General features: G+C 53.2%; 2 protein-coding genes across 8 annotated transcripts; one reads left to right on the forward strand and one right to left on the reverse strand.

Moving 5' to 3' along the window:
• Window positions 1-5,736: 5,736 nt before the first annotated feature.
• Window positions 5,737-9,592, reverse strand: CDIPT (CDP-diacylglycerol--inositol 3-phosphatidyltransferase). 2 transcript variants are annotated; one of them, XM_058710354.1, is made up of 6 exons: window positions 9,229-9,592; window positions 9,000-9,134; window positions 8,131-8,284; window positions 7,586-7,667; window positions 6,944-7,025; window positions 5,737-6,798 (listed from the first exon to the last, which is right to left on the reverse strand). In XM_058710354.1, the coding sequence occupies exons 1-6, from the start codon at window positions 9,269-9,271 to the stop codon at window positions 6,653-6,655; spliced, it is 642 nt and encodes a 213-aa protein (XP_058566337.1). In that variant the 5' UTR covers window positions 9,272-9,592; the 3' UTR covers window positions 5,737-6,652. The 2 variants fall into 2 exon arrangements, with proteins under 2 accessions (XP_058566337.1, XP_058566338.1); XM_058710355.1 differs by lacking the exon at window positions 9,229-9,592 and adding an exon at window positions 8,399-8,588 and having other exon boundaries at window positions 9,000-9,120.
• An 87-nt stretch (window positions 9,593-9,679) lies between these two features.
• Window positions 9,680-14,419, forward strand: LOC131500852 (putative protein T-ENOL). 6 transcript variants are annotated; one of them, XM_058710359.1, is made up of 6 exons: window positions 10,224-10,246; window positions 10,674-10,770; window positions 11,120-11,267; window positions 11,534-11,564; window positions 11,755-11,812; window positions 14,222-14,419. In XM_058710359.1, the coding sequence occupies exons 2-6, from the start codon at window positions 10,678-10,680 to the stop codon at window positions 14,255-14,257; spliced, it is 366 nt and encodes a 121-aa protein (XP_058566342.1). In that variant the 5' UTR covers window positions 10,224-10,246; window positions 10,674-10,677; the 3' UTR covers window positions 14,258-14,419. The 6 variants fall into 6 exon arrangements, 3 of the variants coding, with proteins under 3 accessions (XP_058566342.1, XP_058566341.1, XP_058566340.1); XM_058710358.1 differs by lacking the exon at window positions 10,224-10,246 and adding an exon at window positions 10,253-10,424; XM_058710357.1 differs by lacking the exon at window positions 10,224-10,246 and adding an exon at window positions 10,253-10,379.
• The last annotated feature ends 1,308 nt before the right edge of the window (window positions 14,420-15,727 follow it).

The raw sequence follows: 15,727 nt of genomic DNA on the forward strand, positions 1-15,727 counted from the left end.
ACCATCCCACTTCTGCCACCAACAACTGCTGCCTCACTCTCACCTTCCAAAAACCATTCCTTCAGTGACCTTGACCACCCCCTCAACATTGACACTCACCCTTTGCATGTCTGGGTAATTCACTCACTAGAAACCTCCCTCCTTAACTCCACCCTCCCCATCCCCTGGGCTACTTAGCCCTGTCCCTCCTTAAACCATCCACCGCCCTCCCTGCCCGCCCCTGCCCAGCTGCATGTTGCTGGGGGAGGTACAGCCCACATGCTGACTGATCTCATTTTAAATTCCTGGCAACACATCTCAAGGGAGACCTAGGGCCTCTGACTCCGCTTCTCCTGCTTGTGCAAGATCTCCTTCAGAACTACCACTCACACCTCTCCCCTCAGCTTCCCACATCCCCACCCACTTTCTCTCACCTCTGAGAGAAAATAGAAGCACTTTGGGCAGGAAGCCCCCACCCCCCACCCCCGCTTCCCAGCAGCAAATCTAGCAAACTACCAGCACCTGGACTCCAACGCCCCCCCCTCCCCCGTTCCCACTGGGGATGTGTCCCCCTGAGCCCCACTCCTCCCCTTGAGCTCTACAACCCACCAATCTCAAGTCCCTGAGTCCACTCCTCCACGGATCATCTTTCTGTCCCGCACTGTCAACCTCTCCCTCTCCCGGCTCCCTGTCACCAGCAGGTGGGTGTGCTCTACTTTCTGCCACACAGACTCAATGAGTGAGCTCCCCCTGGGCCCTCCCCTCCCTCCCGCTGCACCCCCTCCTCTATTTTCCCTTCGCAGCCACATTTCTTAGTTTCCATCCTCACCTCTCATTATCTCCTCATGTCACTCCCATCAGCTGCTGTCTCCACCCCTTCCTTCATGGAAACTGCTCTTATTGGCATCACCAATGACATCCCTGTTGCTAGACCCCTCAGTTAGATTCTCTTTGTTCAGCCTCTCCTGTCATTCGGGACAAGGGCCATCCCTCTTCCACACTGGGCTCCCATGACATGGCCTCCACCTCAGGGGCCACTCCTGTTTCCCTGGCCAGCTCCACTCCCTCTGCTCCATCTCAGTCACAGGTTGCCCTGAACCCCATTCTTAGCGACAACCTTGGCCAGTCCCATGGCTTTAGAGTATCTCTATTCCACGGACTTCAAATGTAGTCCTCTATCCCTGACCTCACCCCTGAACTCTGGACTCCTTTCCAACTGAGTTGATGTCTCCACATGGCTCTCTGATGGCCATTGGGCTTGGCTGTATGACTTGTTCTGGCCAGTGAAATGCAAGGGGAAGTGGTATCACTGTCCTCTCCTTTCCCTTTTCCATGGTGACAGGCAATATTCCAAACAGAGGCTGTTCTGTCAGTGTGGGTTCCCGAGAGAGAAATGGCATGAGGCAGAGTCACAGCTGACCCACAGTAGACCTGCCACAGGGACAGGAAATGTTTGCTGTGTTAGGGAACCGAAGTTGCGGGGTCGGGGGTGGGGGGTGCTACCGTAGCGTAACCTAGCCTATCCTGACCACTTCTGTGTACCTCACAAGGTTGTAAAGTCTGGTAAGGTAATGGGGGAAGCTGTTCTTTAAATTGTACACATGGGGCGCCCGGGTGGCTCAGTCGGTTAAGTGTCCGACTTCAGCTCAGGTCATGATCTCGCGGCCCGTGAGTTCGAGCCCCGTGTCGGGCTCTGTGCTGACAGCTCAGAGCCTGGAGCCTGCTTTGGATTCTGTGTCTCTCTCTCTCTCTCTCTGCCCCTCCCCGGCTCATGTTCTCTCTCTCTCTCTCTCAAAAATAAATTAAATAAATAAATAAATAAATGTATGCAGGAAGACGGGCCCAGTACTGATTGTAGGGTGAGGGAGACCGGATATACCCCAATGACAGGAAAAGGGGCTTCACTGGAGATAATGTGGAGTTCACATTATCTGGTGTGAGCCGGATGTGAGCCGGATTCTAAGCCAGTCCCTTTGGTACTAAATTTACCCTTGAGAGTCCCTTAGATTGCCCATAAAATACAGAACACTGTGACCTCTGATGAAGTTCAACACAACCTGTTTTCCTCCAGCAGTCAAGCAATTGGCTTTTCTTTGCTTGAATACCGATAAAGTAATTGACTTAAGGACACTTTGAGTAAGAAAGATCTGTGTCTGGGCGCCTGGGTGGCTCAGTTGGTTGTCTGTCTCGATGTCAGTTCTGGTCATGATCCCAGAGTCATGGGATTGAGCCCAGCACTGGGCTTTGCACTGAGCATGGAGCCTGCTTTAGATTTTCTCGCTCCCTCTGCCCCTCTCCCCCATCTCTCTCTCTCTCAGTTTATTTTATTTATTTATTTATTTATTTTTTAAGGACATGTTTTTTTATTTTTTTTTTCAATATATGAAATTTATTGTCAAATTGGTTTCCTCTAAAAGTTTAAAAAGAAAAATGGAGCACCTGGGGTGGCTCATTTGGTTAAGCTCCCTCCCAACTTCAGTTCAGGTCATGATGTCGTGGTCTGTGGGTTCAAGCCCACAAGCTTCAGAGCCTGGAGCCTGCTTTGGATTCTGTGTCTCCCTCTCTGCCCCTTCCCCTGCTCGCCCTCAGTCTTTCTCTGTCTCTCAAAAATAAATGCTAAAAAAAATTTTTTTTTAATTTAAAAAGAAAGAAAAATCTGCATCTTTAAACAGTGAAATCACACTCAGCGTGGTAAGATGTTTACCCAGTCTATTTTCTCTTCCTCCTAAGCCCACAACTAATCTCTATTTCCCAACCTCCCTTGCATAGAGATGTGGCTGCATGACTGAGTTGTAGCCAATGGAAAGTGAAGGGAAATAGACGTGCCAATTCCCTGGCTTCCCGTAAAAGCCATCCTCAGACAATCCTCCAGGCCCACCTCCCCCGCCTAGCTAATGCGAGGGTGGAATGTTCTTGGAAGTCCTGTGTTGAAAATGGCGGCTTCCCTGAGTCTCAGCTTCAGGAGAGCTGCTTCCCAGTCGGGAGCTCCTGATGAGGACTTAACAGGAGTCAGAAATAAACTTGTGTTGTGATTGAGCCACTGTGCGTCTTGAGGTTGTTATAGCGGTGAGGCTTACCGGAGGGAAGAACAGATTCACGGTGCCCAGGCCGTGCCCTCCCGGAGGCTTGAGCCCGTTGAGTGGAATGAGCAAATGGAATGTCTTGCATGGTGGTTATTCGTTTATTCTGAAAGCATATACTTGAAATCCAGAAAGTTCTTACTGCACATATGATGTCTTAGTCCATTTGGGCTGCAAGATACCACAGACTGGGGGGCTTATAAACCACAGTCATGCATTTCTCACAGTTCTGGAGGCTGGAAGTCCAAGATCAAGGCACCACCGGCACGGTCAAGTTCTGGTGAGAATTCTCTTCCTGCTTCTTCCTGCCGGCACCTTTCACTTTGTCCTCACTTGGTGGAAGGGGCAAGAGAGCTAGCTCTCTGGGGCCTCTTTTGTGAGATCCCTAATCCCATTCATGAAGGCTCAAGACCTTATCACCTCCTAAGGGCCCCATTTCCAAACGCCATCACATCGAGCATTAGGTTTCAACATGAATTTTAGGAGCATACAAACAGCCCATGGTAACATATGGCTCCACCACGTTCCTTAAAAAATTTTTTTCTTAATGTTTTTATTTATTTTTGAGACAGAGAGAGACAGAGCATGATCAGGGGAGGGGCAGAGAGAGAGGGAGACACAGAATCTGAAGCAGGCTCCAGGCTCCGAGCTGTCAGCACAGAGCCCGATGCGGGGCTCGAACTCACAGACTGCGAGATCATGACCTGAGCCGAATTTGGATGCTCAACCGACAGCCACCCAGGCGCTCCTCCACCACGTTCCTTAGATCAAATTCAGCCTACACTTTCCCCGCTGGCCTCCTCCAGGCCACTCTGCTGGGCTCAGTCCAGCCACTGGACATGGGACCAAAGGCACAGGCTGACCTCCAGGCCCTACCAGGGGAGGGGACTCATGAGTCTTTGATGCTGGGGCCTCAGGGGTGTATTCTTCTGAGTGGAGACACTCACACTCCCCTGCCCACCTCTCCCTCTTTTTTAGGCCATGGTTTGCTGGGTTTATGTAAGTTAGAGACTCCTGGTGTCGCTGTAAATGGTTAGGGTCAAAGAGCCAAGGAGGCAGGGCCGGCGGTGGAGGGAGCCATCTTGAGTGCTGAAAGGATGCACCCCTCTGGAGGTGACAGCTGGTTCACGAGGGATGAAGGACAGTGGGCAGACAGATGGGAATCTGGGAGCAGGCCAGGCAGGGGGACTCCTGAAGCATTGGAATGGCAGCTGAGTAACGTATACTAGCTTCAAGTATAAATCTGTCCCTGCCTAGACAAGTGCCCTCCAAAAGAGGGCACAGGCAATTTACCACAGCCTCATTTGTTTTGGTGGCAGGACCTAGTGAAACAAATAATGGCATTCTGTGCCACCATTAAGCAGACTGCCGACGTGGACGGCTGTGGGCGGTAAACGTTAAGGGTGCAGGCTCTGGAGCCAGGCCAAGCAAGATGGACGCCTCTGAGGGCCTTGACCTACTCTCTGGAAAATGGGCACAATAAAAGGCTTGTCGTGCTGTCTAGTACACAGGACAGCGTGGGTGTGGGGCGAAGTGAGGGAACAGACGCACACAAAAAGCACTTGGCACGAGGGTGGCTTGGGAGAGTGGAACAGCACACCCGCAGGATGAGGTTTACGATATGGGAATGTGTGCGTGCAGACGTGGAGAATTTACCGAGACAGACATCTGAGCTCTGAGTAGCCCTGGTCACCTCTGGGGAGGAGAGGGGGCTTAAGGAGGCAGACTTGGTCACGATTTAGTATCTTTGCCGCGTGAATATTTTACCTATTATTTGGAAAGATTTCCTCGGTGGCTCCATGTGGCCCGCAGGACAAAACCCAAATGCCCTACGGGACTCCTCGGGCTGCCCCGCTGGCTTGAGGGCATCTCTTACCCGCCCCCCAGCCCCCAGCCCCCAGCGCTGAGTGTTCCAGGCACATCGATCTGTTTCCATTTCCCTTTCTGCAACTGCTCAGTGTGCTCTCTGGCCTCTCCAGGCTCCCAAAGTCTCAGCTGTGAATCCACCCTCTCTGATACATTAACCCTTCCCACCCCAATCCCTGGCAGCGGTCTAGACACCCACCCGCTTCAGCCACACCTAAGCGCTCCGGGACTTCTGGACTTCCTTCTCCTGTCCCCTCCTCCAAGCACCACCAGACCACCCCCCCCCCACCCCGCCCCCAACGCCGCCGCTCACATGCTCGCCTGTGACCTCCAAGAGGGCTGACCTAATCCCCTGGGCCTAGCACAGGCGTTGAGGCTCAATACCCATCTGCTAAATTTCAGCTCTCCGGGACACGAAGGCCTCCTGGCCAAGCTATTATAAGGATGAAATGAGTGGCATCCACAACCCCCCAGCACAGGATCTGGCATATGGTAGGCTCAATATAGCCTTAAAAAGCAAGCTGGTGCCAGACAGCAGAGAAAGCTCAAATGGCAGGGGTAGGTAGCTATTAGGGACAGATGCCCAGAACAATGTCTACTACAGCAGGTGCCCAGAACTGTTTACGAAGGAACAGTGATTCTCAACATTATGGGGAAGAATCGGTCACCTGCAGTGTATTAAACTTGCGGACCTCTGGGCCCATCACTAGAGATTCCAACTCCAAAGGTCTGGCACAAGGTCCGAGCAGCTGAATTTTAAAGAAATAATCCACAGGTGATCCAAAGACTGCACTCTCGAGAAACCAACTGATCTGTTCGTGAATATTTATTAAGTGGCTATGATATGCCAGGTTCAGGTTAATCTTCATTGTGGGGACAGAGGAAGAACAAGAAAAGTCTGTGCCCTCAGGGAGTTTACATTCTGGTGGGGATAGAAAATATGAGGTATACAAATAAATGAGACAGCCAGTGACGAGGTCATCAAGAAACTAGGCAGAGACAGGGTACGAGCTTGGGTGGCAGGGAGGGCCTCTGTCTGAGGTCACTGTGGAACGACAGGACAGAGCCAGACAGTAAGCAACTAGGGGAAAGCATCCAGATGAATCTTCTTTTTCCCCAAGCTCCCCTCAACCAGGCCTTGGTCCAACTGTATCTCAAAGGAAACCAAATCCTGGAGAGTCACGTCCCCCTCCCCCTTTATTACAGAGGTTTTCAGAGCTGGGATAGACCAGACACAGGAGGCTGGGATGGGAAAGGATCTACTCGGCTCCTTCTCTCTTGGCCGTGGGACCGCAGGCTTCCTCTGGCCAGGGGCACAGGCCTGACTCCCTGCCTGTCGAGAAACCTGGCCCCTACCCCATCTCCCTCATTCAGGTGTCTCTGAAGCCTCAGGCCAAGCCAGACCCCAGAGCTGAGCCAGCAGGTGCAACAATGCCCGGTCCTCAGACAGGTCTCTTGGTGCCCTAGGAGCACTGCCCGTATGGGCAGGGCCTCCTGAGCATCCTTCCTGATTTGAAGTCCAGGTCCTGGGGAATCCTACTGGTGGGACTGGTCCTCAGGATTTCAGAGAACATGGCATCACCAAAGAGGCTGACGCCCTTCCCAGCAGGCCGGACAACACATTAGGAAGACGTGAGCCTGGGACCTCACGGGAGTGAGAGGGGGAGCCGCGTGGCACAGCGAGACTCCCAGGGCAGGTAGGCAGCCAGGGGCTGGAGGTTCCGGGGTCACTTCTTCCTGGCACGGTCCGCGGCGTCCAGGGCAGCCATGTTGCGGGCGGCTGTGATCAGGTGGACGACACTGATGAGAGACTTGAGCACCGCGATAGGGGCGGTGACCCAGAGGCCCACTCGGAAAAGACCCACAGAGCCAACTGCAGAAGGGAGCACGGGGAGGATACAAAGAAAATGGGAGGCAGGTGAGGGAGAGGCCTGGGAGCTGGAGGCCTTCAGGCCTTCGTCACCCCGGGGCAGGCCAGGCCCCCCTCCCACGCTCCTGCCCAGCCCCTCGCCTCCTACCTAAAGGTCCCTCGGAGAAATTGAACAGGTAGAGGAGACAGTAGAAGAGCTCGTTTCCAGCACACAGGGTAAACAGAGCGGGCTGCACAAACAGCAGATCAGCTGCTTCAGCAAGGGTAGTGCCGCCCCTCCCCCTGCGAAGGGAGGGGGGACCAGAACCCTCTGCGGATGGGTAGCCGGGAAGAACCAGACCCGGGAAATGGGTGTGCAGGGTGGGGCAAGGGTGAGAGGAAAGAGCAATCTCAGCTCTCTCTTTATTGCTTCTCTCTTGAAACATCCTTTCAGACATGACCTCCGCTTCCAGAATAAAGCCCACACTTTACGGCGTAAGACTCCTTGCGCACTGGCTCCACAGGCCAATCTGGCTTCGCTCTCTCCTTCCCTCCCGGGCAGGTTCCCCCTCTCTGGATGCACCTGCCCCTCTCTGGGTGCACCGGGCCTCCAGCCCACCTGCTGCCTGCACAAGTCCTCCTCACCAATCCTGCCCTCCCCTTCGTGCCTCAGCTTACAGGCCTCCCCTGCCCCCTCCGGAGAAAACTCTGGGTTGGTTCCTCCCTCCCGACCCCTAAGGTAGGACTAGGGCTGGGCCCCCGCAGGAGCTGAGGGAGCTGGGGGAATAAGGGAGGGGCAGGAAATGCTCACCCTGGAGGTGTAGTAGATGCGAAGCACGGGATTTCCAGACAGGTCGATCATCTTGTGACTCTCACTGCCTCGGACCACAGAACTTGGGGAGAAAGCAAGGGGAATCCATGAGCACTCCTGACCACTAACGCCCATCTAATCCTCCTATCCACCCTCACGACGTAGGTGCTGGGATCGTCCCTGCCGTACAGAGGAAGTGGGGCACAGCTGAGGACCACGGTCTTGCCTGAAGCCACACAATTACCTCGTTGGTAATTACCTAGCAGAGTCAGGATTCGAAGGCTGTTTCAAAAGCCCCCAGCTGTTATCTATTTGGAATTCTGGGACCATCCGGTCTGAAGAGTTTTAGGGATTGCTTAATTCAACTGTGAACGGGACCAAGAGCTGACCGACAGAGGATTTGCCCAGGGTCCTTCAGCAAAGGAGAGCTGAAAGGGAGACCTCCCAGGAAGCCGGAAGCCGTCCCAAACACCCTCCCAGACAGCCTCCCCCCCTCCCCACTCTAGTTTCTTCTTCAGCTGGCCGGCACCCCCAGAATCACAGACCTGTGGAGGTGCAGCCAGTGGCTGGCCACATCCAAGCTCATGCTGAGCTGGAAGAGAAGGGTGGCCCGTGGGTACAGCAGGGCCAGGTTGACCAGCAGACACATGGTGGAGCAGCGGTCCGTCAGCATGTCCAGCATGGCCCCAAACCGGGTCCCTGAAAAACGGGGGCTGTTAGGTGGGAAGGGGCCATCAGGGGCAGGGACCAGGTTTGCTGTGTCTTTCTGATGCAGAGTCTAAAAGAAGCCTGAAAATGTCACCACCTACTTGCCTGGGGAGGAAAACAGGCTGCTGCTATCTGTGCGGTGTGAGGTCAGTGGACAAGGGTCACCATGCAGGAAATGCAGAGACACAGGAGCGAGTAGCAGGGCCTGAGAAGGCTAGGTCTACAGCCCATCAATCCCAGAATCAATGGTCCGGGACTCAAGACAAGCAGACTTAAAGTCTTAGGGAAAGTCTTGCTGGTGGGTTTGGAGAATAGAATAAAAAAAAAATCAACCCTCCAGAAACCATCCGTCTTCCTTCTCCATTCTCCCTCTAAACATGCCTTCTGGAACCCCTATTCCTTGTGCCTGGCACACAGGAGACCCCCCAGCAAACACCTGTCGAGTGGATTTTTATTCAGAGAGACCTTCAGCACTGCCACTGCCACCTCGTCTTGCTTACCCCACACCCTATCGGTGAGTTCTTCTTCAGAGCCCGCTAAAATCCCTTCGGTTACAAAACCAGGCCATTCTGTTCTGCCTTCTAGAGATGGGAATGACGGAGCCCTCTGGTTCCGAGTACCCGCCGCCCTAAGGTCTCAGGAAGCAGGAAAAGGGGACCGAGGGTTGTCGGGCCCCAAGGCTGGTTGGGAGGAAGGTGTCAGTCACCTTGATTAAGGGCTCGAGCAGCGTGTCCATCGAAAGCGTCCAGAAGTCCGCTGAGCAAGTAGAAGGAGGAGGCCGTGAGGGGGCAACAGGGCATGAAGTAGAAAGAAACGATGGCAAAGACAATCCGGGCATAACCTTGGGATGGACGGGGGCAGAGAGGGTGGAATCAGAGACCCCGCCCGAGGCCCCTCACCCTCCCGTTCGGCCCGGAGCCGCGGGCAGCACTCACCGATGAGGTTAGGCACAAACAGGAAGATATTTTCGCCTGGCATCGCGGCGACCCCCTTGCAGCCCCGGGCCCGATCTGGAGGTGGCAACTGAGTCCCAGCCCCGCCGCGCGGCCTCCCCCTCCGGCCCGGCGCACCGGCAGCGCCAAGAGCGCGCAGCTCCCCGCTGTCCCCGCCCGGCCCCAGGTGTTAGAGCTCGCAGCCCGCCGGGGCACCGGCCGGCCCAGATGTGCGTCGGGCGCCGGGGCGCGCACACGCCGCCCTCCCCGGGGGGGGGCAGGCCCTCGCGCCTCCAGCGGCCGCCCTCGCCACCCCAGCTGAGCCCCACCGGGCAAAATTGGAAGAAAAAAGAAAAAAGAAATAAAAAGCTTAAAAATGGCTGCGGCCCCTTTAAGACCTGCCCGCTTCCTCTTCCCTTTCCTCCCTCCGCCCCTTTCCATCGGCGCGTACCAAAACGCAGAGGGAGGAGGGGGCAAGGAACCCATGACGCCGAGGGGGGAACCGAGAAGGAGAGGTCAAAAGAAAAGGAGGCCCAGAGGAACTGCTTCTACTCTTCCCTCTCCGGAGGGTATAGCTTCCTGGAGACGAAGACACGGAGAAAATATTCCGCCCTCCTAGACCTACGTGTCCCTGAGATACAAGGTTATTTAGTACAGCCCACATGGTTTCTTCCCCGCCCCTGTCTCGCCCTTGCTCTCGCAGGCTCCAGGGAGCGAGAGAATGGCTAGAGAGGTTGGAAGGCGGCCGAGGGCGGGGTTGTTTCTTGCGTGCCCCTAGTGGTAGGAGGACTGGGTCCCAGGCACTACCTGTGATCTTCCAAAGTTTTTCAGACTTCTGGTGCTGGGCCCAGCATCCCCAAGGAGGGACCCAGAAGGAGGTGGAGTGGAGACCAGAGGAGCGAACGCGACATGCTGGGAAAATGCTCCCCGTCCCCGGCCCCCGCCTTTGGTTCTAGAATCCCTAATATCCTGGCAACCGGGCTGTAGAACGTCCGCAGACACCAAGGGTTTTATAGTGACGGTAGCCGCACCACCCCGGTCCCCCCCTCTTTCCAACCTTCCTCCCCAGCGCCTACTCCCCGTCCCCTGAGACCTAAATAGGAGCTCCTTAGCCCTCTCCGTTTACCTCTTCCCGAGACTTCAACTCCTGCCAGGTCTGGGCCGGCAAGCCAGCTGCCTTGATTTGGGAAGGGCCTTAGGTGGGAGGAAGGAGAGTGTCCCTGGGAGACGTGGGGGTGGGGAGAGGATTGTTGTGAGCGTCCCTATTCCACTCCCTCCTCCCAGGAAGATTTAAGGCAAGGATTTCCCCCACCCAGGGAGAGAACTGAGACAGCAGGATGGTTCACCTAAAGGCCTTATTTAAATCTGGCCCCGAGGAATGGTGGTGGGATGGGTCTGGGGGAAGTGGGCTGGTTTCTCAGCCTAACACAGGCTCCACCTGTTCCCAGGAGGATGGCGTCCACACCTACCAGGAATGAGGAGGAAAAGGGCAGCAGGATGTCCCAAGCTGCAACCTCCTTGGGTGGAGGTCCAGTGAGCATGGGGGTGAGACGGAGTGGAGAGCTCCTAGGCCAGGGGTTAGAGTCTCCAGCCTTGAGAGGCTAGCTTCAACCCTGAGCCCATAGCCCCCAGCACTAGGCCCTCAGGTCCTCAAAGAAACTCCCGCCCCCCCCCCCTAAAAAAAAAACAACGCCCCCCTACTTCCAGGGCCGCCTTTGTCAAATCTCAAGACTCAGCCCTCCAGTTTTAGTATATGTGCTGCCGAAGCGAGCACGAGACTCAGCCCTCCAGTACCAGACTCCTTAGACCCAGAGCCCCAGCCTGGGAGCCCCCAGACCCAGGACTCCCATGTGGGGACTCCTAGGCTGAGTCTCTCTGATTTCCCCTTTTGCAGGTTTCATTATCCCGTTCTGAGGAATTCCTGACCCAGATCAGCACAGAACTTACTGATGAGGCCTTGTTTACCACTGGCTACGGCACGAACCCTGTGCCCACCAAGGAAAAACAGACCCAAGACCGAGGGACTCAGATATCCAAACACGGTGACCCCACCTCCAGGACCACTGTGTCCAGAGACCCCACCATACCCCTAGTTCCAATCCTTGACCCCTCCGAACCACAGCTGAGCTCTCCAGCAATCTCACATCTCACAGCCCTCCCTGGGACTGCTTAGTGCTTCCCCCACACAACTCACCCAGTACCCACTCCCCACTGCTGGCCAGGAATCACCTCAGCCCCTTCCTCTCTAGCCACATCTCTTTCTGGCTAGAGGGGTAGGAAATTCTCTGACTGGGGCTTCTACTTCTAGTGTTCTTCAAGACCCGAGGCACCGACACCCGGTGAGTAAATCTTCAGTGGAGATGCCCTTTGTCCTGGGAAAAGGATAAGGAGCCTGGAGGGGAGAGAGGGAGGGTTTGACAACATCCTAGGGGGGCAGGGGGATTTTTAAACCGGGAAGTCCGATTCTCTTCTGGTCTGGTCCTCAAATTCAGACTTCTCAGCCCTCCCCTTTCCGTCCGCCATCTCTAGTTCTGACAGAAACCGTACCCGCACCAAGACCCACCTCCTGCCATCCCCTCGTGACAAGGTTTGTACCGAGTCCATGAATGACAACGCCATTCAGTATTAACGAAACGTGTGGAGTTCACAGGCTATGCGAGTCCCCGTTTCAGGAGTTTGGGACCCAGAAACGAATGATACGGTCTCTGCCCCTGAAGAGTTCACGGTGTCGTGTGGGACCGGTCAAGTAGATGGTCAGTTACAGCATAATATGTATAAGAGCCCTGTAATAGAAGTGTAATAGAAGTGGAAACAGTGAGAAGAGCCCTTATCCCAGCTGCAGTTGGAACAGCAAGGAAAGGAATCATGGGACTTCCTGGAGGGGGTGACACCGAAAGAAAGAATCTTCTAGGAAAAAAAAAAAAAATGGATTGGTCAGTGTATTCCAAGTGGTAGGGCTTGCTTGGGTGAAGACACAAAGGTGAGTCTCACTAGAGTGCATGGGAGTGTATGGATGCTTAGGGCAGGGGAGAGGGTGGGACCAGAGGCAGTTTAACTGCGGGAGGACTCAGGCAGGGTAGCCAGGGACTATTCAGAGACCTTATGTGTGCTTATTAAGATCAGAAGTCACTGAAGAGATTTGAGCAAGAGAGGCTGCAATTTTAGATCAGTCACTCTGGTGGTCAGTGGGGCGAATGACCTGGAAAGGGAAGACCGGAGGTGGAGGCCAGTTAGGAATTGTGCCAAGAGACTGAGTCGGTGATGATTAGGTCTCGAATTGTCACAGTGATGAGAAGAGGAGCAGATATGAGAAATAAAGACCAGGAAGACTGAGTTTGGTAATTGATTAGAAATGATAGGGGAACAAATAAAAGAGGAAATTAGATGACCCCTCCCTCCCCCCAGGTTTCTGACTTAGGTAACAAGTCTGATGACCTCATGCTTCTGCTCCGAACTCCACACTAGTTCCCCATTTTGGAGTAAAAGCCATAGCCCATCATAGCTTATAAGGCCCTACATGATCTCTCTCCTTCCCCTTGTTTGCCCCTGTTCCAGTCATGCCAGCCTTCTCACTCTTCTTGGAGTATGGCAGCCATGCTCCCGCCTTTGGACAGATCCCACTCCGTGTGGAAACATAGTGTAGATAGTGGGAAATACGGCTTCAAAACTCACTGGAGACATCTGGGCTGGCGACAGAAATTGGATTTCGGAGGGAGTTGGCAGTTGAAGGATGTGTGGTTGCCCCCAGAGGTGGGGGTTATGCAGAGTAAGAAAAAAGAGGACCCTGAGGGCAGAGCCCTGAAGAGTGTCTCCGTGTAAGGAGTTGGTGGAGGAGGAGACGGGGTCATGAAAAGGAACTGACAGCAAATATTTATTGAGTGTCTTGTTCGTGCCCGGTCCACCAGGTCTGAGGGATAATCATTTCTCCAGGGCTGCTGCTTCAAATGTTCATGACCAAGACCAGAAGCACAAGAGAGCTAAGAACAATCCACTGTTCTTATCCTCAGGGAGCTGGCTTCCTAGTGCCTTTGGGACACTTGAGGTCTCCCAATTGGGCTTTGGTGTTAGAAGCAGCTTGAAGTAGCAGAAAAACCCTGGGTTAATCTGGTGTCAACCTAATAGTTAGCTTAGATAGGAAGCAAGTTGCTTTCTTCCTCCCCATGTGTCAAATGGGAGCCTTGGACAAGATGCTCTGTAAGGGCCCTACCTGCCCGTACAGTGGTTTCCTGCTTCTTCCCAAATGGCACTTGATTGAGAATTTCATCCTGAGCCAATACCCTCTCATCCCCCTGGGCAGCACCCCATGGTCCCAACAGATTTTTTCCTTCCTCAAGAAAGAACGTGGAAGCCTACAGACCTTTGAATTGCCCCTTGAAATATAGGTCATTGTATGTGATCGAAATGTTGAGTGGGGGGATGGGTGAGTGGATGGAGAGGGTAGGCAAATGGATGAATGGATAAATGGTTAGGTAAATTCACTGAATGTTCATTGGACACTTTCTATGTGCCAGCAGTGCCGTAGGGGCTGGAGGCTAGAAGTGAGCAAGATAGAGTCCTTGCTTTTGAGAAGTTTAAATGGGGGTGGAGTGATTAGGTGGAAGAGAGGTGAGTGAGTGGATGGATGAATGAGGGATAGGTGGATGGGCAGACAGATGAGCAGAAAGATTGATGAAGAATGATGGGTTGATATGTGGATAAATACGTGGATGGATGGATGGATGGTGGGTGGGTGGGTCGGTGGATGGATGGATGGTGGATGGATGGATGGATGGTGGGTGGGTGGATGGATGGATGAGTGGGTAAATAGGGAATAGTGGATGCATAAATAGGTGAGTGGGGTATATGGGTTAGATGGATAGGTGAAGGATAGAAGGATAAGAAGACATGAGCCTTGGGTCCAAAGAATCAGAAGGATTCTTAACATCTGAAGGATGACCCCAACCCTCTTCGGTGCTGCTCTTGGCCTCTCAAGTCCTCCCCTGTTCTGTCCTTCTAGAACGTGCATCAGAGCTCCTCTTTCACGAGTCATTAACACTTCACTTTGCTGGGACTTCTGGTCATGAGCAACATACCCCTGGAAGCTTCCTAGGTGTTCAGGAACCATCACACACCTCTCCCCCTCAACTGGCAAGAACATCACCAGAAATCAAAGGCTTTAATAAAAAGACAGAGGTCCTTCCCTCCTCCCAACCCAGGTCATGCTCTGGAGTGACTTCTCTGGGGTGGGGATATGAGAGGGTGGCCCTATCTTCCTTCCTTCCTTCCTTCCTTCCTTCCTTCCTTCCTTCCTTCCTTCCTTCCTTCGTCTCCTCCCCCCTCCTCCTGCTCCTTTTTTTGTTTTGCCAGATGTGTGGGCATATTGGTGGACAGGAATATTCCATGTTATTGGAATGGCTTTAATATAGGCAGTTAACAAACTGTTATCAGTCAACCTGTTGGCAGAGATGAGTTCATGGATCCAAACCCAGCCTCCTAGCCAAACTCCAACAGCTTAAGGTCTAGGCCTCTGGCATCTGAGAAGATACACCCTTGCTTCTGGCATCTGAGGAGCTTCTCTGCCACTAATGGCAGTGCTGAGGCCTCCCCTCCAAGCTCTGGGGCCTCATGCCTGGGGGAACAGGTCACACCCATTATAGCCAGCTTTGTAGAGTTTGCATTTAAATCTGAGGGGGGGGGGGTTGGGGTGCGCCTGGGTGGCTCAGTTGGCTGAGCGTCAGGCTCTGCACTGCCAGCGTGGAGTCTGCTTGAGATTCTCTCTCTCTCTCTCTCTCTCTCTCTCTCTGCCCCTCTCCCACTCGTGCTGTCTCTGTATCTCTAAATTAAATAAATAAATAGAAAAACAAAATAAATCTGGTCCAGCCACTTATTGGAGCCTCATGAGGAAGTCCATTCACATCTCTGAGCCTCAGTTTTCTTGTGAGAAAAATGGGAATAATTGTCCCTGTCTCACAGGGTCCTCATAGGGGTTAAAAACATAATGCATAGAAAGTGCTTAGCACAATGCCTGGCACAGAATAAATGCCCAGAAATGCAGGCTGTTATTACTAGTAAGATCAGCTTGCATCATGTTCTCCTAAATTCAACCTCCTTTTGAGTATTTCAGTGTCCTTTCGAGTGTCCTAAGAGTGTTTATATTTCAATATAAAAATCTGAATTAAGTGAAATTCAATTAATTCGGAGACTCTTTAGACAAATGGGCTACAAATTCCTTATAATGTTCAAAAGTGGATATGCTGGAAAAGGAAGCCCACAGGGTAAAAAACAAGCTCATTCTTTGTGAAATGCTACAAATTTGACCCTTCCTTAGTAGATGTGTAAGAGCAGATTAGGGGACAAAAGAATGGTATACTTGGATGGATACAAAAGTTCTCAAAAGGAGCTTGCATTTTAGGTACACTGGTTATGAAACAAATGGAAAGCTGTTTGCCTCCTGCCTACTGTCCGCCATCTCCTGACTAGGTGCTTCTATACGAGCCTAGAAGCACCAAGCCCTGGTGGAGAG

This window comes from Neofelis nebulosa, chromosome 18, assembly GCF_028018385.1.
Source record: "Neofelis nebulosa isolate mNeoNeb1 chromosome 18, mNeoNeb1.pri, whole genome shotgun sequence".
In the NCBI taxonomy this organism is placed as follows: Eukaryota; Metazoa; Chordata; class Mammalia; order Carnivora; family Felidae; genus Neofelis; species Neofelis nebulosa.